Source organism: Pimephales promelas, chromosome 13 (assembly GCF_988280905.1).
Source record: "Pimephales promelas chromosome 13, fPimPro1.hap1.1, whole genome shotgun sequence".
NCBI lineage: Eukaryota > Metazoa > Chordata > Actinopteri > Cypriniformes > Leuciscidae > Pimephales > Pimephales promelas.
In genome coordinates, this window is record NC_142781.1 from 19,574,668 (window position 1) to 19,596,252 (window position 21,585).

Below are 21,585 nucleotides of genomic sequence, written 5' to 3' on the forward strand. Positions count from 1 at the left end.
ATTGTGGCGGTGTGAATGTATCCAAGGGTGTGTATCTAGGGTGAAATTGTGTGATTAAGATTTATCAGAGTGGGAAGTGAATGTTGGACAGAGGTGAGGTTGCTGACACGATTTGTCAAAACAGGAAATCGGCACACTTCAAAAAACTCAAATGACATTGAAAAGGGATATTTGACATTGGTAAAACACCAGCACTCTTAGGTCATTTAAGCATGACCTAAGATGCTACAAAAAAATAAATAAATAAAAACTACAAAAAAAAAAAAAAAAGTATCAAATCATTAGGTTCATATATTTTATTCATAATTTCAAATACACAGTTTCAACAAAAACAATAAATTCAGTGATTCAATTAAAATAGCACAGTGTTCATGTGCATGTAATAATTTGCTGGGTAACCATGACGTTGCATTTGGGTTGAAACAATGTCCACAGAAAGCAGCCCTCTGTACTACAGGACATTACGGCACTGCCCCCAAAGGGAGGTGCATGTACAAAGTTAGGGAAAGGGGAGGAGGAGCTCAATGAGCTGGTCAAAAGTAAAACAGCAGAAATACATAGTAGAAACAGAAGAAGCAGAACAGACAAAGAGAAAAGAGAGGAAGACATGGCTGAAAAAGACATGACCACAGAAGGACCGGTGGATACTAAACCCGGCCAGGCTGAGTGGAAGGTAGGAGAGTGTTGAGAGGTTTGTTTCTCTTTTAAAAAGACTGCAGCTAAATATTCATGTGTCTTTTTACATTGAATAAAAAAAAAAAAAAAAAAACGATTTTTAGAATTAATGTGGGTCTTGGTGGAGCTGTGTTCTCTGTGTCAGTATTTAATAGCTTGTTAAATGCATTTACAACATCTGAATGTTAGTTCAGATCAATGTTCATGTGGTTGATAGCATGCAGACTGATAGTAACCAGGTGTTCGCTGCACTTTGTGATACCAGGCCTGCATCTTCTGTATGGTGGTCACCCTGTTTACACAGAACGACAGAAAGATGTAAAAGGGGTTTTGTAGATTTTAGATGCATTTAAACATGCTAGAATGTAGCCAACAGAATATCATTTGAAAGCAGCCACCTGGCTTGAAAGAACTACGTGAGGATTATTTAACATAGGAAATAGCTTGATAATTGGTTGTGACTTCCTGAAGAAAAGAAATCCCCCCCCCCCCCCAAAAAAAAACAAAAAAAACAATTTAAAATGTAAATGTTTTCTGTAATGTTTTTATTATTTTGTGGTTTCCATTGTGCTGAAGAGTGGTGCTTGTGCTAAGGCTATGCACTGATATGGAGTAAGTTTTTTGATTCAGTGAGATTATAACAATTATACTAAAGATTCTTTTGTTTATTCTATAAATTACATATAATAATAAATAAAACTTTGTTAACGTTTATTTTAATTGTCTTAATTAAATTAACATTTACACAAAATTAGTTCTGTACAATAAGAATGAAACAAGTTCTTTCAAACAATGTTTTGTTAAGCCAACTTTATTCATTTAAGTTCCTGTGTCATCTAACCAACAGTAATGCATGTTGCTAAAGTTCTTATTTTTTCTGACCTTTTTGCTGTTACAGCAATTCCAATGCCCTATAACTGATCGACGCTTTCCCAGGGAAGATATGAAGCAGATATGGAAGGAGTGTCAGAACGAGAGCTTCTGGTATCGAGGTAAAGAAATATGTACTCATTTATATTATCCATTAAAGTGATACAGTAGTTCATCCACAATTAAAATGCCATCCTCATTAACATTCATGTTCCTTCAAACTTGTATTACTTTCTTTTTTCTTTGAAACACATAATAGGATATTTAGAACACATTTAGTAGCCTAACAGGGAACATATGGGAAACAAAAACAGACATTTTTCTAAATCTAGTGAAAGCTGTGAATTTAAGTTGGGTGAACTTTTAATGGAAATAGACCTGATATGATGTTTCTTTTCAGTTCACTTACACAATTTGTATAATGTCTTAGGTGATGGGTAGCATCCTTTAAAAAAAAGACAAAATATATGGAAGAGGTTCCCCTCTGAATGATCTTCACAGCTTATTTGCTTTAGTAAAAAGGGATTTGACAGGTACATGTACTGTATTTTCAAGAGTGTTTGTCCAAAACAAGAGCCAATGGAGTAAAACAGTCGTGCATTTATTATCCAGTGCTTATGTTTTGAAGATGGTTTAACCCCAGCACTGTTTGTTTTGAGGGAAACATAAACCTCAAGATTAGTCTGACTCTGCCATTGTTTGCCGCTGACAGTGATCTGTGACCCAGTTCTCCAATGAGACCAAATATTCATTAGAAGGTAAAAATTTAAGATATGAGATATTGATCGGTATACTGTAGCTTCCTTTTCCAACTCCCAGTGGGGAGTTGTCCAGTTTCCTTTTCCAAAAATGGATGTTGGAACCATTTGGTATTTAGATATTGAATTTGGAATCATAATGCAGCTTTTTAACCTCTGACCTGTTAATGTCTCCACAGCTCTTCCGCTCTCTACCGGGAGCGTGGCTGTGACTGGTGGCCTCATATACAGCGGTAAGATTGGGTAATGTGACAAAGCATTCATTACACAAAGCTGTTGGGTTTTAGACATAGAGTTCAGGAGCAACGGTACTAAAAAAAAAACTCTGGTTACAACAGTCTGTCAGTCATGCATTTATGAATGAAACACATATTCTTTAAGTGTTTCTAATATAGGGCCTATAGGTTTCACACAGAGCGCATTTTTGTGTTTAAAACGACAGATGCAGGGTAGTGGAATAACTTTTAACTTGGGTGCAGAGATTATCGCAACATTTTCATCTAACTCATGTTTACACATAACAAGAATGGAAAAGCAAGGCAATGGAATTGAAAAATACTTTCTGTATGAACAGCTCCTATAACGTCTTTAATTCACTGATTTTTTTTTTTTCCTTTTTTAATTTTGATTAATTGAAAACAGATAATCCAGTTTGTAATTTACTGCTTTTATAGGTGTCTGGAAACAGTCCAAGCGATTTGGGTATTTCCCTAAACTGCTTTGTAAGTCGCTTTTGAATAATAATGAAATTTCCCACCTCATATTATGCCTGCTTTGTATCATCGATACAGGGGCAATATACAGCTGGAATACAAACTCACCTATCTACTTTTCTCTGTAGTGGCGGGTATTGTGGGTTATGCAGTAGGCAAAGCGTCCTATGCTGGGACCTGCAAAGAGAAGTTCATTAATAAACTGGGACCAGATTTCACTAAAGGCTTTGGTCCTTCTGGATTTGGACCAGGCAGTTATAGACCTGGACATAAGTAAGTATAAAAATGTGTGGATTATACATGATGAGAACTGAAATTTTAGTAATGTCTGTTCATGGTGTCCTACAGACACTGCATCCATGTGTGTGAAAAGTGCAAGCAACAAGAAGCACAAGCTTCAACAGCCCCTAATGCACCCACTCAGAGTTGAGGTATTTTTTTTCAAAATTAAATAAACACAACACACACACACACACACACACACACACACACACGAGTCCAAACACAAAAGATCCACTAAGTCAAGTCAACGCACGTTAAACCACACCTAACTTACCACTCTGGCGTTGTTCACACAATATGTGTAATCAACATACGTTTTTCTGTTTCAGGATCAACTGGACACTGCTAATCACTCTATGTTTTTTTTCTAATAAAAAAAAATATATAAAATGTTTTCTTCTTTGATAATGACGCAACAGAAGGCAGCTGAAATCATCTTGAATGGACATTCAAACTAACTAACCAGCAGGGGGCGCCAAGACACTGCAGCTATGTGGCTGTTGGCAAATTAGACAACCTTTGTACAACATAGTTTATTTATTGAAAATGAGCCATAGTAGATGTCAAATGGCAGCAATGTTTTAGCACTAATAGTTGTGGTATTTGTTCATGAGGTGGATTTGAGGGAACAAAGTAACAATAAGGAATGCATTCTGTTGTAGATGTTCTCAAGTAGAGTTAAAATGAATCCACCTCAAGAATGAGCATAGTGGTCTTTGTAAATTCTTATAGGGACGGTTTCCCAGTAGCCTTTAATCTAGAATAGTTAATCGTGGCTTAAATAGCTTTCTGAAACACAGATTAACTAACACCTAAACTATGAATTAAAATAAACAAGATTCATTTAAAACCAACTGAAAGTTTGTATCTATAGCACAAATGTAATTTCTTGTGCCATTTATACGCCAAAAACAGTTTTTGCCTGTATATAGTACGCGTATATAGTAACATTTTTGGCGTATAAATGCCACAAGAAATTACATTCGTGGTATTGGATAATCTGATTCTGAATTACCATGACAGAGGTTGCAAATAAAACTTAAAAAGAAAATCTTAGAATTCCATGGAACAGAGAAGCAAATCCAAATGGCAGAATAGGTTGCGAACCTGTATTAATCTGTAAACGAATAAATCTGTATTGGTGATCCTATAGATCTTTCATTTAAAAAACTAACCAACTTTTCATGAAGTAAAACAAATGAAAGTGCGTGATGGGAGGCATTCCTGAGTAAAATATTTAAAGTTTATTCCTATTCATATCCAGCCATGACTTCCTGCTTTACAGGACTATTAATAAGAGGGAACAAAAAGGTCAAATTCCCTAATCATCCACCACAATGAGTAAAACCAAAGAATATAGTTCTGATGTGCCGCAAAAGATTGTTGAGCTTCACAAATTTCCAGTTTTTATACTATTGTTATAAACCAATATTTGCTCAAATTTTCTGATCCTTTGTTTACGAAGTAGAGAGGGAGTAGAGGTTTCAGTTCAATTTTATGACAGTAAAGAGTTGCCTTTTGAGTTGGATCATAATATTGTACAGCAGAAAGAAGTCATCCAGATCTCAGACTCCTTTAAAACAAAAACAAATATATAAATATATACATAATTACCTTCATAAACAAGGATTCAAAGTACAGTGAATGAATTGCATATATCAAAGGCTTTAGTTGAATTTTACATTTAATTGTGAATCTTATATAAAATATAGACTTTAAACCCCAGAACACGCATATCTTTTTCTTGTATCTCCAATTCAGAGGACATGACTGTAATAACTGCAACATCAATGAATGCTGTCATTATTATCAAGGGTCCAAGTCTAAACATCTCTACTGTCATAACCTACAACACTGTCTGGCTGGACTCTTAATTTCAGTGGATAAATCAACTTCGATGCTTTTCTTCCATCCCCATTTTCCTGGGTTTATATTGTATCTAAAGCACTTGCATTTATTTATTTATTAACAAATCTCAAGCATATTTGGACAATGTCCTAATCAATAAAACACTGATACTTTGTTAAAATGATTTAGCTTAAATCCACTTAAAGCTAGAAGCCAAGAAGATAAACATTTCTTTACAAACCACATATGCTATCAAAAGCATTTTATTCTAACAAATTTGCATTAATTTCCCAAATTACGTTTTGCTCCTTAAAAAACAATTATCTTAATTTCAGAGTTTGATTGCAGCTTTTGGTCTGATCTGGCAGAACGAGGCAGGCCAACTCCACAGAAGTCACAGCGTATGGATCTTGAGCTCTTCAGACAGTTGATTCTCCAAATCACTCTTACTCATCCCAAGCATCTCCATACTGGTTCTTTTTAACTGGAGAGGTAAGAAAAAACAGTTTATGGATTAAATATACGAAGACATTTAGATTATTAAATAATTACTAACATTTTACAAAAAGGTTCCATTAGTTAACAGTATCATTATGCTTCATCAGTCATGTCAGTGGAAGTATTAAAGGGATAGATAGTTCACCCAAAAAATAAAATTCTGTCATCATATATTGTGGTTCCAAACCTGTATGAGTTTCTTTCTTCTGTTGAACTAAAAATAAATTATTTTGAACAATGGTGGAAACCAAACAGTTGACAGTATAGTAGGAAAAAAATACTATGGAAGTTAATGGCTACCATTAACTGTTTTGATAACTGAAATTCTTCAAAATATCTTCTTTCTGAAAAATTCATACAGGCTTGGAACTACATATGTGTGAGTAAATGATGACAGTATTTTTATTTTTTAGGGAACTATCCCTTTAACTAGTGTATTCGCCATCATTTGGCAATCCAACGCAAAAATGTTTCTGAACTATTTCATGGATGCTTTGACATTGTTAAATATTCAACAAGATAAGGCTAACTCTTAACTTTACTGGCTTTTAGAATCCTTATAGGTTTCACAAATCATTGTTGCTATAGACTTTTTATTTTATTTTATGGAAATCAGTTACTGAAGCTCACCTTCCTTAGTTGCCGCCACCTCTCTTTGTGGTTTCAGCAGTGTTTCAGCTTTTTGTGTGAGAGTGACCTCATAGTTCTCTCTGTTCTTGCTACGCAGTTCCTCATACAACACTGGCTTCTTCTTAGGTACATCCTCATCTGGATATAACGGCAATTTGGGATAAATGCAAACTACTTGTTAAACATCTACCAATCAGATGACAAATTCTTATTCAATGATGCTTGTCCTTCCTCTTTGCCAATTTATATTTGTTTAAAGAAGTTTGTATGATTATACATGGTGTTCTGGTGGTCATGTGCAAGGGTGGCAGTACCTTGAGAAGAATTATCATCCCTGATGTTAACGGGACCAGAATCACTGAATCCAGAACTAAAAGGAGTGGGGTCGTATGATTGGGAGGGACTGCTGTAGGTATAGTCGCTTGTGTAACTGCTGTAGCTCTCAGGCATAGAACTGACTTCTGTTGCAGGTTGAGAAACAGACTCAAAACCAGGCTGTTCAGATTCTGATGCGTTTAGCTCAGAAAAATCTGACTGGTTTGTCCTTAAAAAAAAGAATTTTTATTGTTTTATTATTGTGTGTAAAAATAACTTGTCTAAAAGTGAATTACTTAAATAATAAATGTTTATTTTTCTGAAAGGATATGTTAGATAAAATATCTATTTTCAGAAACCATATATATATATATATATATGAAAATATAGAAACTAATACAAAAAAGTGTGCAATGCTGCGCTTGAAACATGTTCTTACACAGAAGCGATGTTTTGCAGACGTCCCTGTCGTAGTGCCTCTCCCAGTGGGGAGTTCTCCAGTTTCCTAAACTTTTCTTGACAGACCCTCATGTAAGACATTTTCCCACCAATGTATCCACATATGCCAGCAACTGCATAAAAATCACATGCATTCAGTGGAACTTGAAAAAATGTTGACTTTTAATAGTCCTCCATCTTCATATAACCTTGGTTTTAATTGTCTCTCTATAACATTTGTTACAACCGGCTGTTCTTGATACTCACAAACAACTTTTGGAAGAGAGCCAAATCGGGGTGATGGAGTAATTTTTCCTGGGGATAAATAATAACAATACATGATTTTCTTTAAACCTTTTTACAAATTGAAAAAAAAAATCTAAAAAATCTGTCCATTTAGTCTAGCGCACTTCATTTCTAACCCTACAAATGTTTGCTTCCATTTTCCATTTTTTATGTGCTCTATGTATGCATGTTGACTGTTGAGTAATGTTCATATGTAAATAAAAACCTAAATTAAATCTGCTCATCATATAAAGTAATATATAAATGAGTCTTCAGAAAACTTGGATTAAACCACTCGATTCATATGGTTTCTTTATGGATTTTTTATTTATTTATAAAGGATAGCTTTATGAACATTTTGAAGCATTAAAGTCTGGGTGGAATGGACTTTCAATGTAGAGACAGAAGTCCATCATGTTTCATTAAAAATATCTTAATTTGTGTTTCAAAGATGCATTAAAGACCTAAATGGGTTTGGAATAACAAAAAAGAATGGGTTTTTAAAATTTGGATGAAATATCCTTAAAATTTCCATGACTTCTCCATAACTGTCTTTTATAGTTATTTGCAATGACTAAAATCATTATAATTGAGATTGAACACACTTTCAAGAGCAATTTCTAGCTGTAGTACATCTATATATATATATATATATATATATATATATATATATATATATATATTCCGTATAGAACTTTCCATTACTTTGTAAGATTTCATTAATTCCAATACTTTTCCAGTCCCTACAATTCCAATATCCTTTCTTTGCTCCCTCATAGACTTCTGCGCCCCTGTGTGACGATCAGTCACCAAAGACTGGACCACAACACCTCTTTCCTCGAGAAAAGACAGGCTTCTTTCAAATCCCTCATTCTCCATTCTAGGTTTTCTATGGCAATGGGAACTACGAGCAAAGAGAAACTGAAATATTGGACTTGAACTCACCTCTTGATACCAATACCTGAGTGACTCCCATTGCAATGGCGGAAAATGGCAGGGCTGCAAATAATAAGAGAGCAGACATGTTCATTCAGGTGTTCACTTTCTTAAGTATTTTCTCATCAGAGGCAAAGACAAAGCCTCTTGAGACAATACCTTGCAAAGTAAAGGAACGCTCAAAAATGTTTTGCTGAATATTAGTCAAGGTCCAGTATACTACTCACATCTGTACCATAAGCTTTCTGAATTGCACTCTCTGAAGACACGCCTCTCTTCCTCATTGGGGATGTAAGCAGATCCAAAAGGATCCTGAGAAAACAAAACTTTGCGTAAGGAAACTATCTGAAAATTCCATAGGACCAACGATCTAATTGATCCTGTAAACAGAAAACCGAGCACACACTTTGCTTTTGAAGTACTTCTGCATGAGATACAGCAGTAGAGAGAGAATATTTGGTTTATAAACACTGTCAGGTGAATTTACTGCCTAACGTTACCTTACTGGACGCATGTGGGACTTGAGCAGCCGGAGTGAATCCAGACGATGCTTGCGACATGACTGATTCAAGAGGCACAAAGCGATTAGCTACTAAAACAATATTGTTTTCGCAGTATCCATAGGATTACGCGGATAACTACTGGTAGTCAACAAGACCAACGACACACTTTATTACATGACCTCCAGTCGAATCCACAGACAGTAAAAGGACGACTCTTATCAGCAACAACACTAACCCGGAAGTGCAGGAGTTAAGCCGGAAGCCCCAAACAAAAATCTCATAACACCTCAAAATATTTGGAAAAATGTTATTTATAACGGTTGTTTATTATATTCTTTGTTCTCTGTATACATGTTCATTTGATAAAGGATGTTTTATTGTAAATTATACGTCGACAAATGCAAATACCAATTGTAATTCAAGAATACGAAAGAAACAAAACATCATTTAACTATCATAATCTAAATATTTGTTTGTTTCTTCACCTGTGCGAGTGAATTTGACTGTATATGTGAACTGTTCTCATAATATTTCATGCATTTTGTCTACGTTTACATATCAACGTCAGTTCATGTCTATTATTCTTATGAATAAAAGATGCAGAAAAACAGTAAACGAAAGTCTCAAAAAATAAAGCGCTCAGACAAACATGTAAAATTGAATATTCCATAAACTTGAGCACGACTTAGTAATATTTTTGTCTTATCTTATAGGCTACCCTGAATAAATACTGATACTGTAGTCTGAAAACAGAAAGAAACGAGATTAGATTATTTGCACAGATACAGATAAAGTTATTTGCGAAATGATTTATGCAACTGCAGAGAAATTACTGTCAATATGAGTATTAATCGCTTTTAGGGTTATGTCAATAGCCATTTAATTGCATCTATCGACTGACCTCACAACGAAAAAGTAAACTTAATAAACAACAAACAGCAGAGGGGTCTGATTTAAAACTATGGCATTTTTCTAATTTCTAGGCTATGTATTTATACACAGTGTACGAACGTGTATTTTGACAAACCGAGGGAATTATCACGGAATAATGTTCTACAGCCAATCCAGTAGCAGTACGAGTTGATTGATGGCTGAATCAGCAAATAGAATGGTCCGTTTGTTAAGCGTGTGAATACAGTGCATTCATCGCTTAGAGCAGGGGGAGGGGCTTAGCTCCGCAATCTTGACACCGCAGCTCCCCTATCAGAAGAGCGGATTGTCAAAGCCGTTAGCCAGCGCTGCTCCAATCTGTTAGACAGGGAGGTGGGCACGTTGTCATTTGTCGAGTTTTTAGGTGTTTTGCTAAAAAAGACCGAGAAGATTAGTTATAGGATTGAACGTTAGAGTTCAACGGATGTAAAATGTTGGTATTGTAAAGCTCGAGTTGGTCTCGGTCATCTTTTGGAGAGAGTCATCGGGTTTCAGCGCTAGCGCGAGGAGGCTAACTGACGAGGAAAAGCGCAGTTGCTCTAAAAAGGTAAGAAGGGCCGAATTCTTTTTGACTAACGTTAACCTCAAATAACCGACCTCTAATTTAAGACCGAGAGGGCCAGCTCTCACTTTTAACGCTTATCGGTTGTCTTATCAGATGCACTTTCCCTGGTGGGATATTATCAGTTGCAGTTGGTAACGTTAGTCAAGTTATGTTATGTTGACCTGCATTTGAAGCGAAGAGATGAGTGGAGTCAATGGCTGTGTGTGTCACAAAACCCATTGAGCTGTCTACCTAGACAACGTTTTTGGACATCATTGGTGACATACATGAGTTAACCAGACCATATGAAGCATTAGTCTTAATGCACAGTCCACTCTGTGACTTTTTTGTTGTGAGTTTTGTGAGACAACCCTACGTTTAAACGAATCAGAAAAACGTGAGAAATGTGTCTTTTGAGAAACATATATGAATTTGACTGAAGGGAGAGCGTTAAGTTGTTTGGTGGAAATATCAGTCATCATATAAATATATGCGGTACTAGTTACAGGATGTTACTAAGCTGTGTTGTAAAACCCACCAAGTTCGTCTCAACTAGTTTGAAACCACCAGACTGACATTGAACGATCTTTTAATTGGCTTTCTCTTTCATTTCTCTTTCAGCGATGTTTGTTGTGTGCCTAATGCAAACATGTGCATGAGTCATAAATGATGTTAACAACTCTAGAGTCCCAGCCAGCCACTCAGCATTTGGTGTGAGAGCAGCATGTTCAGCAGTGAGCAGAGAAGAGTTCACACTCCCGATCACATCTTTGAGAGGAGTGTGAACTCTTCCTGCTTTCTGCTGAACATGATGCTCTGAGTGTCATGACAGTAGTGTCTCTTGTAAACAGTAGTGGGGATTTTGGTGTGTCCTTCTTTCCGTTAATGGTCCTAAATCTTGATGTATCATGTAGAAACATATCTGAAATCAATGCATGCTTCAATGAACTCTGACATCAGAACCAAAAAACCTTTTAAATTGAGTTATTGCCATACAAACTTTGTAGCAGTGAAATTTCATTATTTTTGATGCCAAAAACGAATATGCTATAGAATTGAAAAAGCTTTGAATTAGTATAAATAGGAATATTAAATGTAAACAATGCTTGTTTAAATTTCAAATTAAGTAATTATAATGAATAAAACGCTACCATTAAAAAATGTTGGGGTCAAGAATGAAAAAAGAAGAAAATTATACTTTTATTAAGCAACGATGCATTAAATTGGTTAAGTGGCAGTTTTAAAACATTTATATTATTACGGAAATTCAGCTTTGCTGTTACAAGAATTAATTGAATTTTAAAATAGAATAAAATAGAAAACAGGCACATAATGTCATTATGTCATGCAACAAAGATTACTTAAGTCAACAGCCATCTTTATAAAGGCATTTTTACCCTCCTGTAATTTTGGTTTCATCACTGTTATGTTTGTCATGTTTCATGTTTGTCTTTCTTCAGAAACAATATTAACAAAATCAAAAATTTGAGCTGGGGAAGTTTCTTAATTTCGGTTGATTTGACACACAATGGCCCAATTTTATTTGACAGTAGTTGTTTTTCCTGTATTTCCTCTATTTGTTTTTATTTGATAAAATTAATGCAGCCTTGGTAAGCATCAGGTGCAAAAAAAAAGTAAAAAATCTTACTGACCTTAAACATCTGAGCAGTAGCATGCAATATCGATATATTGTACAAACTCGATATATACCGCCCAGCCAAGTGAGTGATTTTCTTTTTCTATTGTTGTTTGACAGACAGTAGCAGGTTTACTGTATTAGGCTGCTGTTACTTTTAAGACCTAATGCACAGATCCTATTGCTCCGAATCTGATTTCTTTCCCAGTTGTTTACGTTCACTTAACACCATGTCCTAGCCAGACACGATGTGACAAGATTCCAGCAACAAATGCCTGAAAATCAATTAAAGCAACCCACAGCCAATCAGAACAGCTTGTAGGCGGGCTCTCGCGGAAAGTGCCCATGCACCAGAGAGTATTCTCGATGGTAGTTGCAAGAAAATGGATAGGTAGGCTACATAATCAAATTCACAAATATTACTCTAATTAAACATCAAATGCATATGCTACAGAGTTACTAAAACAACCTTTGTCAAATAATGCACTTGTTTGAACGTCTTGTTTCCATTTGTTTAATAATTTCAAGATCTGAGGTGAACTATCCATTGCTTTTACAGCTACAAAGCTGGGAGCACTAAATTATATTCAAAGTCACATACACTTTTAACATTAAATAAAGCACATAAAAAGTAACTGATTATCACTTTATGTTTGTTGTTCCAGCATGATGTCGCAGAATAATAGAAACCATTTTTCTGAAATAGAATCGTAGTGTGTCGCCGTGGCTGGTTAGGACAAAAACAGATTAATATGGAAAAGATACCTTATCGTGTGTTGCATCACGTGTAGTTAGGACACGGTGTAGAAGTAACAGACTGTGTTTACATGAATACTTGCCAAGACAATACTGTGTTTATATTTGACTGTTCAAGTGCAATAAGCCACAAAAGAGAATAGAGGGGGATTGTCAGACAGTGTAACTAAGCACAGCAATGAGTTTGTTTTCTGCTGCTTATTGTGCTTAATGACTAAGAAGCACAGATAAAAGCACATATATATCTAATGAACAATAAATAGCTGCTAGTATCATCCCCAATATGACAATTTATTTATTTCAAGAACTCTTTCCTATTAAATTTCTCACAAGCATCCAATGACTGTCATTGTACTGTGCTATTTACATTGATAACCTAAATTACCTTGTTTAAGATGTGTTCTCAGTAATTGCCTCTTGGCTGGAACTAATGCCCCTTGCTAATTAGTTCCACATAAATGAAAGAGAAATACAGTGCAATAAAGTTGTAATCCCATGGGATCATTTTGTCACTTAGGAGGGAGGGGAAAGGGATGAATTGGCTTGCGACTCCTCCATCCTAATTTTAATTTAAACTTGCCTGAGGTGGCAGTGTTTTTACGCCCTCATGAACACCTTCTTCTTGTTTAATGCATTATTAAGGGCATAAACAGCTGCAATTACAAAGCATTATATGGGCCAGCTTACATTACAAACGTGTTTTGCATGTTTGCATGGCATGATTTGAAACATATTCTTCACTTCTTTTTTGTGCTTTACTTTTTCCATGAAAGAATGAAACAAGAAACCAAAATAGTGAGGGCTTTTCATTTTGAATCTTCTGTTGTCTGGTGTAGTATAAAGGGTCTTGTAAGAGTGGGGCCGGACAGTCTGGTGTAGGTGGCAAATTAATGCACGTGGGCATTTTGGAACTCGGGCCTTACAGAGCTGGATTTAACCACAAATGAAAGGGGCATTTTTTTCATCTTTTTTTCCCAACAGAAATGAAATAATCAGACATCGTTTTGCCCCTGGCCACTTGTGCCCTTCAGGAGTGTTACGTAATTGCATTTGCTAAGTGAACTGACACAGAGTCTTGTATTCAGCAGACCGGCGAACGATGGGGATGACTGTCATGACCATATTTTCCATACGCCTACTGTGCTTAGAGCTTGCTGTTGTGACACCGCAGATCTGCTGTCAGCTGTCTCGCTGAGATTGGCAAGAAAATGAACACAGCACTCTTCTAGATAAAAGACGTTATATTATAGACAAATGACGTGAGGGTTGGTCATAAAAAATTCATCTTTAGGGCTGAATCGAATTCATAGATGGATAAGCTGGCAAATTGACAGCTGGGTTCTGCACGTACTTTACACATGTATGTGATTATCTGCATGCATGCATTCATAACATGAATATAACTACTATATAACATAAAACTTCATAAATTTATCACCTTGCCTTCAGCATCGATCCACTTATTGTTGAGCCCTGCTGTGTTGCTAAAGTTTTCATTGTGTGCTGGTTTGAAGTACTCCAGTAGGGGAAACTATCAGCATGCACAGGGAACAGTAGCACCTCATTGCAGTACACAAGATCCAAGGGGCGGAGTTGAATCCAGATCTAAGGGGAGGAGATGGTTAGGGATCAGGGGGCGGAAATTGGTAGGTTTAGGGATATGTAGGAGGGAGTAGTTGGATCTGGATCTAACTCCTCCCCCTGGATTTCATGTTCTGCAGTGAGGACCTTCTCGGGAATAGAGTGCATTATTAATGTCCAGGCTGCCGGTTCTGTCCGACCCTGACCGGTTATTTTCTTTTCTGCCCGACAGAGTGTTCCTGACCCCCTCCCATAATTTATCCTTGTTGCTCATGTTCTGATTTCATACATTCTTGCATGATCTCTGCTGTCTGGTTCTTTCTCCATAGTTAAAGGGCACCTATTATGCACCTTTTTGTAAGATGTAATATTGGTCTCGGGTGTCCCCTGAATGTATTTGTGAAGTTTCAGCTCAAAATACCCCACAGTTAATTTATTATAACCATTTGAAAATGTCATTTTGGGCCCTATTTAAAAATGAGCTGTTTCGTGTGTATACTACCTTAAATGCAAATGAGCTGCATATCCCCGCCCTGCCTTTGGATGAGGGCGTAACTTGATGCCTATAGATACAGTCGGCAACGCGTCATAGTTGGGGGGCGTGGTCGGCGTGGGGGAAAGCAGCGCGACCATCCTATGTATTTGAATGACAAAAATGTCATATTGCGAGTCATTTATGCCTGCCGACCGGCAACGATACATTGCAAATTTAACTGTAATAGGTTATGATTGCCCTTATTTAATTAAAAACTGGGCCAATGACCCAACCAAATGGCCGGAGGTGTCGTTTCCAGACTATTATATCTGGTTGAATCTTCAGGTAAGACATCGCGGAAGCTACCGGCAACACAAGCCTGTAACTCAATCAACTTGCGTATAAGTTACTATAAGTCCATAAAACCATGTCACTTACCAATTGTACGTATGCTTCACTCCAAACTATTAATCCTTTTGTAAAACGGTGATCAAAGTAGTCGCTACGAAGTTGCAGAGGGACTTTGCTGACAGTTATCCGAATTCTCACAGACTGCAGTCTGATAACCTTCAGCTGATAACGCTAATAACATCCCTTATGAAAAACAACTAAAGGAATCTTGTAGTATTTTAGGACAAACTATTATAGTAACGTTAATCCTATAGGAATACTATAGTATTTTGGGACATAGCCTAGAAGTATAGGTATTAATGAACATCACAGAAGTATTATACACTACTATAGAATACTAATAGCCATAGGATTACTATAGTTCTTTTTCGTAAGGGACGTAACGTCAGACAAATCTGGCCCACTGCCTAATACGAGTTAAACATCTACTACTATATCACACAGGGACCTCTACTCACACAGTAATCTAATAAGATATGATTAATTTTGCCATTTTGTCCTCCTATCCGGTTCTGCATGTATGTAAGAAAGGCTGTAGAACTTCAATTTGTAATTTGTTAGTTTATTGGTGGTACAGAAAACGACACCGCAACCCTTCGGCATGATTGTCCCATGTATTTCAATGAGCGCCAAGGCAATGATTTCCCCCACGGGCTAAATTCACACCACGTGACGGGGCGTTCCCGGGGGCGTTCCCAGACCAACCGACTGTATCTATGGCAGTCGGTACTGAGAGAGTGAGAGAAACAGCTGTGTTGAATGTCATTCAGCGTACGTTTGAATCGGAATATAATATATATATAAATTTAATACGAAGAGACTCCAGCAGAATAAACACAAATGAGAATGGACCAGTACATCTCGGTATGGTTATTTGATACATATAAATTTATGTACTTATACAGTTGTAATCGCGTCCCATTTGCAATTATGGATGTGGAACACACACACACAGAAACACACAATTTTTGAAACTGCATAGACATTCTGTGATAAAGTTTGCTACGTACAAGCGAAATTACATTTATGCGAGGGACCTGTTGCCTCATGTTTACTTGTCATACGGGTGCTTCTGTGGCAAATGTGAGGAGATGGCTAACTTACAGAACAAGAACATATATGCAGTTTTTAATACAATATCTTAAAAAAAAATATTTATAAATGTGTGGTTGCACACTATACAAACAAGGTTTAAATTATATGGCCTACACAGACATCCTACGACGACAACAACTTTAGACGCATTTGTTGTTGAATTGGCTTCCATAGACATCGACTGAAAAGACTATTTGCTCAAAAATCAAAATACACTTACTGTTACTGGAGGTGACGGTGGAATCGCAAACAGTAGACGACGATCCACACTTGAGGATTAACTTTTAATCCACAACAACAGGATTAACCCACGACAGAACATTTATGTTTCCAAGAGACATTACCAGCTGTCGTTGAAACAATGGAGGATGCTATGAGAGGATGCTGTACAGATTAGAGCCAGACCGATATATCGGCCGGCCGATATTATCGGCCGATATTAGGCATTTTCCAAAATATCGGTATCGGCAGTTATAATGGCCGATAAATGAATTTTTCAAAAAATAAAATAAAAATGGACAAAACACGCTTCAATCATCTCTCCTTGGCCTGTTATATTGAAAATGTATGTTTTACTATTTGCAGTATGATGTTATCTATTGCTAAATTATGCCTCATCATAGACTAGCTAACCACAAAGCTAGCTAATGCCACTATCATCAGTGGAAGACCGCTAACGTTAACATTAATGAGCTTGGAAACCACAATGAACTTTTTCTGCCTAAATAAAGTAATGATTACTGTATTTATAACTCGCATATCTCTAGTTACAGTCCCTGCATTGTAAAATGTAAGTTATACTTGCGAGGAGGAGGGAAAATTTAGACATAGAGAAAAAGTATCAAGCGTATCTTGTGCAGAAAAGTTAGCTTTTCTTTTACACGTGTGTGAAATCCAACAATATTTAATTAAAAAAAATATCGGTCGATATATCGGAATATCGGATTTTAAAACCCCAAAATATTTGTATCGGTATCGGCCTTCAAAATCCTTTATCGGTCGGGCTCTTGTAGAGATCACCGAGGGCGGGGTCTATGCCACAACTACACTGTCACTCAAACCCCTTGCTCAATTCTATGCCACAAAGCGCTGAATCTTAGAACAGCTCGTTCTGAGACAGTGCATATAATTTATTGAGATTGTAAAAAAACGACTGGGTGGATTTTTATCATTCTAGGGTTTTGCTCACACACTGCCAACACACATTTATGTTCAAACACCATGTAAAAGTGAATTTTCCATAATAGGTGCCCTTTAAGACAAGGACAGGGGATTACTCTTACTATTATCAGCATATGAGAGAGAGGGAGATTTACAGAGGACAGATAAAAGCAGACTGAACTGTTTCTCTCCCTAATGCAGTCAGAAGCCGCTGCCAAACTATAGTCACTCTATTGATTTTTGTTTTTGTTTTGTTAATCATAAAAGGGCTTACTCAACTCTTTGGGTAAAAGCAAAGCCATGGCCATAGTGTAACTGAGAGAAACTAAAAGTTTAATCTTGTTTCAGGGTCGAAGGTAAGAGCGATGACCTAGTGGGGGGTTTATTTTCTTCAACCAGCTTGGCCTTAGCAACATGGCATTTTGTTTGCATATGTGTGTCTGAACGTTGGTCTATAAAGGTTTCTTATCAGCTTTTACGGGAAGAATGAGTTTAATGTTTTATGTTCTCTGGAGCTCATTTGCATTGTCGTTCAAGGTGCTGTATGACAGAAAATGACTTTATGAGCATTTTTATCTCCTACAGATATCTATTATGGATGAATTGGGTCCAATTTGAGAATTGGATTTTAACTTTTTTTCTATGTGTGTGTTTAATCTAACTAACCATAGCGGTAACCATAGTGAACTTATCAAATATGCCGTTGTCTACAGTGAAGTTTTACCACGATTGACAGCGTGTTATTATATAAAGTCTAATCAAGGCGTGAGTTCATCCATTAGATATTTTAAATAGCCAACAACAGCGTTAAAGGGGCACTATGCAGGAATTCCGTTTTTGTCAAACAGCGACCCCTACAGTCGCTGTTGAGTACTTGAATTTAACGTTACTGTTGTAAATACCACTCACTCAGAGTGTGACATGGCCTGTTACAATGTTACATAAATTGCATTTAATTTGTTGTTTAATGAGATCTAATACATGTTGTTAGTGGTGAGAATTTTCACATGATTAAATACATAGATCCAACAATTATCCCCATGAACTTTAAGGGTCCAGAGGCAGAACTTTTGCCAAGTTTGTCAGAGGTTCTAGGTTCTAAGCAGGGCTTGACATTAACACCTGCCCATGGCGGCTAACACACAGTCACTCCCAGTAGCCACTTTCACCCATGGCGGGTAACACAGTCACTCCCACTAGCCACTTTGGCGTGTTAAAAAAATTGTAGTCTTGTCAAAAGACATCTGACATAACAAACAAATTGCAATTAGAGAAGATTAAACTCGCGGGTTGGCCATCGGACTAAGGGCTATTTTTAGTCTGCATTTAATTATCAACTTAATGTGATGATATAGCGATCTTTTTTAATAGCAGGAGAATCCAGAACATACGCACGTCTCACGCTCTCCTGCAGTGCCGCTGCGCGCGCCAAATATGACAGACTATTGTCAAACGATCATCAAACGCGACTGGTGCACACATACACTAACACAGCGTTCAGTCAGTTCGTGAGTGTGCGTGGCAGATATAAAGAAAAAAAATATCTTTGTGATTAAGGGATCGACACGGTGTAGCCTATACTAGCAGGGCTGCCCTTATGCCACAGCCACATCATATCACAACTATCTTTCCAGAGTTAATTTTATGTAAATCATGCCATGAAAGAAAGCAGGAGATGCATTTGTGGGAATAATCTGGAAAATAAAGACCTATGGGCCTATGCTTGTTTCAGGTGGACATATCTCCAGTTGATGATAATTATTAAGTTAGAGCTCTGAGGAAATGCTAATGCAAAACAAACAATTCAAAATCCCCAAAACTGTCATTTAGGCCTATATGTAATCCTGTTGCCTTAATTGTGGATTTTTTCTTGGAAAAAATAATTTATTCTTGGATCATTGTTTCTAATGCAGATAATTATTCTACTCTGTATTACAGTATTTACTGCTGTTAACAAAACAAACAAAAAAACAACAACGATGCAGCAATTTTATTTTATGTAAGAAGCTATTTTATCTTAATAGACAACAACATGTTTTCAAAAAAGGAGCTTTACAACCTTACCAGAGCTAATGATAATATTAGTAAATTTTAGCACGTTTTAAGCCCTTTTGTCAACTTTAATCATATAAACGTAATTTTCCAACAACAAAAATGTGGCTAGTAAAAGTGCTGCGTGGCTAGTAATTTTGGAAAACCACTAGCCAAATTGGCTAGTGAGCAAAAAAGTTAATGTCAAGCCCTGGTTCTAAGTGATAATTTTTTTCCTAGGATGGTAGGGGAAGACTCATAAATGCTATTAATCCCAGTGATGGGTAGGTTTAGGGACGGGGTTGGGGTAGGTCATATATATATATATATATATATATATATATATATATATATATATATATATAGTAATGTAACGTTAAGTCGACGGTGTTCATAAACACGCTGAAAAGCAATTATGCGTGTTGGAATGGAAATACAAATTCATGAGATCAGTCTGCTTGTTTTGTATTTGTAATTCATAATTTGCGTCTTTGTTTTTAATAAAACAAATAAAATAATGAAATATAATCAAGTGAAATAATATTTGCCCTTTTGACATAAATGGTCTGTCATTCTTTTTTTTCTTTTATTTTTAAGGCTTAAATTAAAAATTAGGCTTAAACTATTTTGTCTGTACTGCTCAGTTTTATTCTTAAAATCGTGATAAGTTTGTGGATTGTGGTTCTGCCTGAGAAGAAAAAAAATTTTGTGTCTGCGAAATTGCACAGCCCTAGTTCTTTCTTTCTATTGTTCTGTGTGTGGAAATTTAAATAAAATGTGCCTACCACTATTCACAGGATTCAGAAAAAAAAGGAAATGCCTAAAATTTAGCTGTCTGATCTCACATGTTAGGCTATGTCACACTTCTTTGTCAGTGTATATCTTGATCAACACTTCCCGATCTGTCACCTTTTTGGAAACAGATAGACCTGTTTTTATTTGTGAGACTTGACTCTTCCTCATTCTTGTGTGTGTTCGATTTCCCCTCTAGGCAGTGATCTGCTGTCCAGATCAGTCAGCTAAAACTCTTGTCAATCAATATTGCACCACATGCAGGCATCATTAAAAAAAAAAAAAAAAAAAATATATATATATATATATATATATATATATATATGTATATATATATGTATATATATATATGTGTGTATATATATATATATATATATATATATATATATATATATGTTAAAGCTGCAGTACGTAGCTTTTTTTGGCTTAAAAATTATCCAAAATAAATATTTGAGAAAATACATAACCAGCCAGTGTTCAAAACTATCTGCTTGCCTTAGCTCGATTCAAAGCAGTAAGCTTATAATATATATATATTTTTAATTCCAGTGGTACTAGTGGATTTCCGAGGGTTTTTGCATCATTATGTCACATCTGTACACATGAAGGAGGAGTCTCGGCTAGTAGGCTAAATTGCGTGTGAGGATGTTGGAGATGGAGATTTATAGCCTTTTCTCACAACACTTGATATAATTAAACTTATCATATGTTGTTGTAAGAAAAAAAAGAAAACTTTTGGTCGCATGTGCGACCAAATTGGTCGCACTCTAGAGCCCTGTCGGAGCCGATACCGATCCTGAGCATCAGATCGGCGCATCTCTAATTTAATGCCTTGTGACTAAACAAAGGGCGCCACTGTGAGAGTATGCACATCGACGTGAAAAACAGCAGGCACAAAAGAGTAATTTGAAATGAATAAAAAACTTGCGACATGTAGCACCGTTGTGCTTTGGGAGACCCAAGTTCGAGTCCCAGCATGTGGATTTTTTCCAATCCCCCCTTCTCTCTCCCTCTCTCCCACATCACTTTCTGTCTACTGTCCTCCTATCCTAATAAAAGGCTTTTTTTTTTTGGTTTAAAACGCCACGTTAAAAACTGCCCGACCAACGAAATTGGCGCTTTTGTTCAGCTGCTGGTCCCTATGGTGTCGGAACACAAAGAACTTTGACAAACGCCACAGCGACTACAAAAATCTCGATAAGAGGGAGTTGTTAACGAGGGGAATTGCACGCAAGTACTGTCTCTCTTTTTCTTCTGTGTGACGAGATTGTCAGAAGTGTAAAGTTGCGCTGCACCACCTTGTGTACCGGTGTATTTCTGTCTTTCAATAAGCACCATCTACTGTCAGGTAGTGAATTTGCACGTTCGCTTGGCGCATCGCCAGGGAAAATCGCTTGGGTATGAACGCAAAGATGCGTCAAA

At 36.5% G+C, this 21,585-nt stretch overlaps 3 protein-coding genes across 4 annotated transcripts in view; 2 read left to right on the forward strand and 1 right to left on the reverse strand.

Annotated features, from left to right (window-relative positions):
• The first annotated feature begins 513 nt into the window (after nt 1–513).
• On the forward strand, nt 514–5,577 carry ociad2 (OCIA domain containing 2). Its single transcript, XM_039692822.2, has 7 exons — nt 514–673; nt 1,574–1,667; nt 2,483–2,536; nt 2,978–3,025; nt 3,145–3,289; nt 3,365–3,447; nt 3,628–5,577. Exons 1-6 carry the CDS (start codon nt 608–610, stop codon nt 3,444–3,446), a joined length of 489 nt encoding a protein of 162 aa, XP_039548756.2. The 5' UTR covers nt 514–607; the 3' UTR covers nt 3,447; nt 3,628–5,577.
• ociad1 (OCIA domain containing 1) lies at nt 4,777–9,036 on the reverse strand. Of its 2 annotated transcripts, none has more exons than XM_039692820.2 (8): nt 8,749–9,036; nt 8,476–8,560; nt 8,258–8,311; nt 7,295–7,342; nt 7,029–7,161; nt 6,589–6,818; nt 6,275–6,427; nt 4,777–5,630 (listed from the first exon to the last, which is right to left on the reverse strand). In XM_039692820.2, the coding sequence occupies exons 1-8, from the start codon at nt 8,806–8,808 to the stop codon at nt 5,593–5,595; spliced, it is 801 nt and encodes a 266-aa protein (XP_039548754.2). In that variant the 5' UTR covers nt 8,809–9,036; the 3' UTR covers nt 4,777–5,592. The 2 variants fall into 2 exon arrangements, with proteins under 2 accessions (XP_039548754.2, XP_039548755.2); XM_039692821.2 differs by having other exon boundaries at nt 6,275–6,412; nt 8,749–9,034.
• A 919-nt stretch (nt 9,037–9,955) lies between these two features.
• The window catches only part of fryl (FRY like transcription coactivator), a 103,536-nt gene continuing 91,906 nt past the window's right edge, over nt 9,956–21,585 (forward strand). The window contains exon 1 of the mRNA XM_089118582.1: nt 9,956–10,228. The gene's annotated coding sequence lies outside the window, so the exon portion shown is untranslated. The remainder of the gene's footprint in view (nt 10,229–21,585) is intronic.

Coding starts and splice junctions, on each gene's coding strand:
- ociad2 (XM_039692822.2), top strand. CDS start 608: ATGGCTGAAAAAGACATGACCACAGAAGGACCGGTGGATACTAAACCC. Junction 674..1,573: donor CCGGCCAGGCTGAGTGGAAG/GTAGGAGAGTGT, acceptor TTGCTGTTACAG/CAATTCCAATGCCCTATAAC. Junction 2,537..2,977: donor TGGTGGCCTCATATACAGCG/GTAAGATTGGGT, acceptor CTGCTTTTATAG/GTGTCTGGAAACAGTCCAAG.
- ociad1 (XM_039692820.2), bottom strand. CDS start 8,808: ATGTCGCAAGCATCGTCTGGATTCACTCCGGCTGCTCAAGTCCCACAT. Junction 7,343..8,257: donor TCAGGTATTGGTATCAAGAG/GTGAGTTCAAGT, acceptor ATTTATCCCCAG/GAAAAATTACTCCATCACCC. Junction 5,631..6,274: donor GGTGGCGGCAACTAAGGAAG/GTGAGCTTCAGT, acceptor TTACCTCTCCAG/TTAAAAAGAACCAGTATGGA.